This window comes from Cystoisospora suis (genome assembly GCF_002600585.1).
Source record: "Cystoisospora suis strain Wien I chromosome Unknown contig_7764, whole genome shotgun sequence".
Classification (NCBI taxonomy): domain Eukaryota; phylum Apicomplexa; class Conoidasida; order Eucoccidiorida; family Sarcocystidae; genus Cystoisospora; species Cystoisospora suis.
Genome location: NW_027160549.1, coordinates 1 through 3,192, shown reverse-complemented (window position 1 = coordinate 3,192; position 3,192 = coordinate 1). Strand labels below are relative to the sequence as shown.

The window sequence follows — 3,192 nt, the reverse complement described above, 5'->3', positions numbered from 1 at the left end:
CAGACAAGAGAAAAGCAGAAAAGAGAAAAGGAGATATATAGCTAACGCTATGGCTGGTAGCCGATACATCTATATATGTATATAGCATAAATGTACATGTATGCTTGTGTATGGGTATAGCGTATACAGCACCTAATAGAAAAGTGCTTGAGCCTACATACAGAGGTATATGGAGAGAGAGAGCTAGCGGGAAAGATAGAAATAGATCTAGAATGCCTCGCTCCAACTCTTACAAGATGCAAAACAGAAAGAGATGGCATAGGTCATGCATGAGGTCTTTCAAGCGTCAGCTCTTCCCTACCTTTTCTTCACAGTCTTCTTCAGTCTTCTCTCCTGCAAGTCGAGACAGAAAGTGTTGACATCTGCATGTATAGTCGTACTGTGTTGATGTGGATGTGTAGATACATCCAACTGTCTACATATGTGTATATGTGGGTATGGATATGCATGCGGATGTCTTTATCTTTGCAGTCTAATGAGAAAGCTCGTGGAGATTGACACGTCCACCCTAGATGTCGCCTACGGGCTCATATACATGTAAACATGTATATATATGTACATATATATACATGTAGACTGGCGTGTAGGTATACATGTCTATGTATACATGTGTATATGTGTGTCTCTATATATGTTCGAATGATATGTATGCATGGAACTCCTGCGGAGAATGGAGAATGAAAGGATACGTAGACTCTTTATGAGTGTCCGATATAGCCTACCTATGTCTCCCTTTACCACACTGCTTTCTTCTTCCCTTCTCTCTCACTTTCTCTCTTCGTTTTTCTTTCCTTCTTCTTCATTTTCTTTTTCTTCCTCTTCTTCTTCACCTACTTCTCTGATGCGTGTGTGCCTAGGGTACATCTCTGAGCTGAGCTATTTCAAGAGAGAAAAGGATAGATATTTTTCTCCATCTGGAATTGATCTAGAAGAGAAGAACGAGAGAGAAGAAGAAGAGGAAGAAGAGAGAGTGCTACTGATCCAAGTGTATAGCACAGTGCAGGCATCAATGGCGGATGTGGATCTTAATCTCCTCCCCTCATACAAAGAAGAAGAAGAAGGTCAATCACAGAAGAAAGAGAGAAGCGAAGGAAAAGAGAAAGAAAGAAGACTTTCCTCTATTACAACACCTTCTTCTTCTTCTTCTTCTGATCCTACCCTCTCTTCTTCTTCTCTTCCTCCCGCAGTTCAGGTCTTCTCTCAGAGAGAAGGAAGAGGAGAGAACACCTCCGAACAACCAAGAGCGCTTCTATCTCCAAGAGAAGAAGAAGAAGAGATATCTAGTGAAGAAGAGGAGCTATCTGTTGTGGAAGGCTACTGGGATGAGAGAGTGTGGATTCTACAGCAAGATCAAGGTGTCCTAGAGGAAGCGAAAGACCCTAGAAAGAATCTCTCCACGTTTACCAAGGAGAAAAGGGACCACTTCACACGACGGCTCCAAGAAGAAGATGAAGAAAAAGCCTATGAACACGAAGATATACAAGAAGGAGGAGGAGAAGAAGAGATGGAAGAAAGAGGGGAAGAGCTACAAATGAAGCAAGGCATCTCTTCGTCGTCTTCTTCACTGTGGAGCCGGTTCTTTGGAGGAGGGCCAGTATTCTCATCTTCGACTGAGAGAGAAGAGAGAGATCAGAAAAGAATAGAAGAAGAAGAGGAAGAGTCTATTAATTCTTTTTCCTCTTATGGAAGTAGAAGAGCAAACGAAGGAAAGAAGAAGAAAAAGAAGAAAGGAAAACTCGAGGCTCTGTTAGTTGCTATGCAGGATACCCCCGATTCACCTATGAGACGTCCAGAGGATGTACGATCTATCTCTTAAGCTACCACAACGCTAGAAAGATATGTAGACACACAGCGATATCTGTAGCTAGCTAGCTAGCTGGCTATCTAGTGGTCTTTGATCGCCTTTCTCACAGATATGCATGCGCATATACCATGTAGCATACATATATATATATATATATATATGTCTATACGTGTACACTAGAGGGAACGTGAAGAAGTTGGGTAGAACGGCGCCTCCTCGTAGATCGTGAACGGAGGTGGAGGAAGGATATAAACATTTATCGTCCGTGTCGTCTTAGAGAATCCATATGAATAAGCAAAAGAGAAAGAAAGAACGCTAGATATCTTTTCTTTTTCACTGGCAGGATATGTTGAGAGGCCTGTCTCCTTCTCCTTTTCTCTCTCTCTGTCTGTCTCGTGTCTTAAGAATTCCCGCACTCCCTACACGTACAAAGAAAACTTATCTTTCTTCTTTCTTTCTCTCTCTCTCTCCTTCTCTCGTCATTCCTTCTTCCTTTCTTTCATTCTTTCGTTTCGATCTCTTTCTCTCGTCTTTCGCTCTTCATTCATTCCTTTCTCCTTCCGTCTTTTTCTTTTTTCTCTCTTGTGTTCTGTCTCCTTAGCCCCGTATCTTTACCTTTCCTTTCATCTTCTACAAGAACGAAAAAGCTCTTCAATGCGCTCTCCGCTCCCAAGAAAAGCTCAAACCACCTGCAACAGAAGAAGAAGAAAGAGAAGAAGAAGAAGATGAAAGAGTGAAGAGAAAAAGAGAGCCGTCGTTGTCTCGTCTTCCTTATCATCTTTCTTCAGTGGCCCCTGGTAAATCCGAGAGCTCTAGGAATCTCTCTTCTCTGTCTCCGTCCCCTCAGCATCGAGAGAAGAGAAAGAGCTCTATACCAAGAGATCCTTCTCTGCATGCGAGAAGAAGAAAGAGATTTCTTGTGTCTTCCGAAGTTTTATATTCTTCTTCTTCTCCCTCAATAAAGAGACGCCTAGAAAGAGAACAAGACTTCCAAACAGGAGAGGAGACACCAGAAAGAGGAGAAGAAGAAGATAAAGGTAAGAAAGAGAGAAAGGAGCCTTTCATTGACGTGTCGTCTTCACTGGGAGAGAAGAAGCGAAGCTCTTCTTCTTCTTTCAGTTCAGGTTTATTTCCAGAAGAAGAAGAAGGACAAGACAAAAAGAAAGAAAGAGAGAAGAAAGATGGAGAAGAAGAAAAGGATAAAGAGAATGAGAGAAGTAGAGGTCAAGGTAGCGAGCCGACGCCTCCTTGTGGGGAGAGAGCTTACCTCTTAGGAGAAATGCAAAACGATAGACTAAGCAAGCTTGTAAGTCTTTTTTCTTCTCTTCCTATTCTTACTCTTCTTTCTTCACTCTGCCTAACACGACTCTCTCTTTGTCTTCCCCTTC

General features: G+C 42.2%; 1 protein-coding gene across 1 annotated transcript; it reads left to right on the top strand.

Moving 5' to 3' along the window:
• Window positions 1–859: 859 nt before the first annotated feature.
• Window positions 860–3,107, top strand: CSUI_010565 (calcium binding egf domain-containing protein; the record flags this gene model as incomplete). Its single annotated transcript, XM_068070668.1, has 2 exons — window positions 860–1,798; window positions 2,406–3,107. Coding segments are annotated over exons 1-2 (1,491 nt in total), but the record flags the coding sequence as incomplete, so codon positions are not given.
• Between the last annotated feature and the right edge of the window lie 85 nt (window positions 3,108–3,192).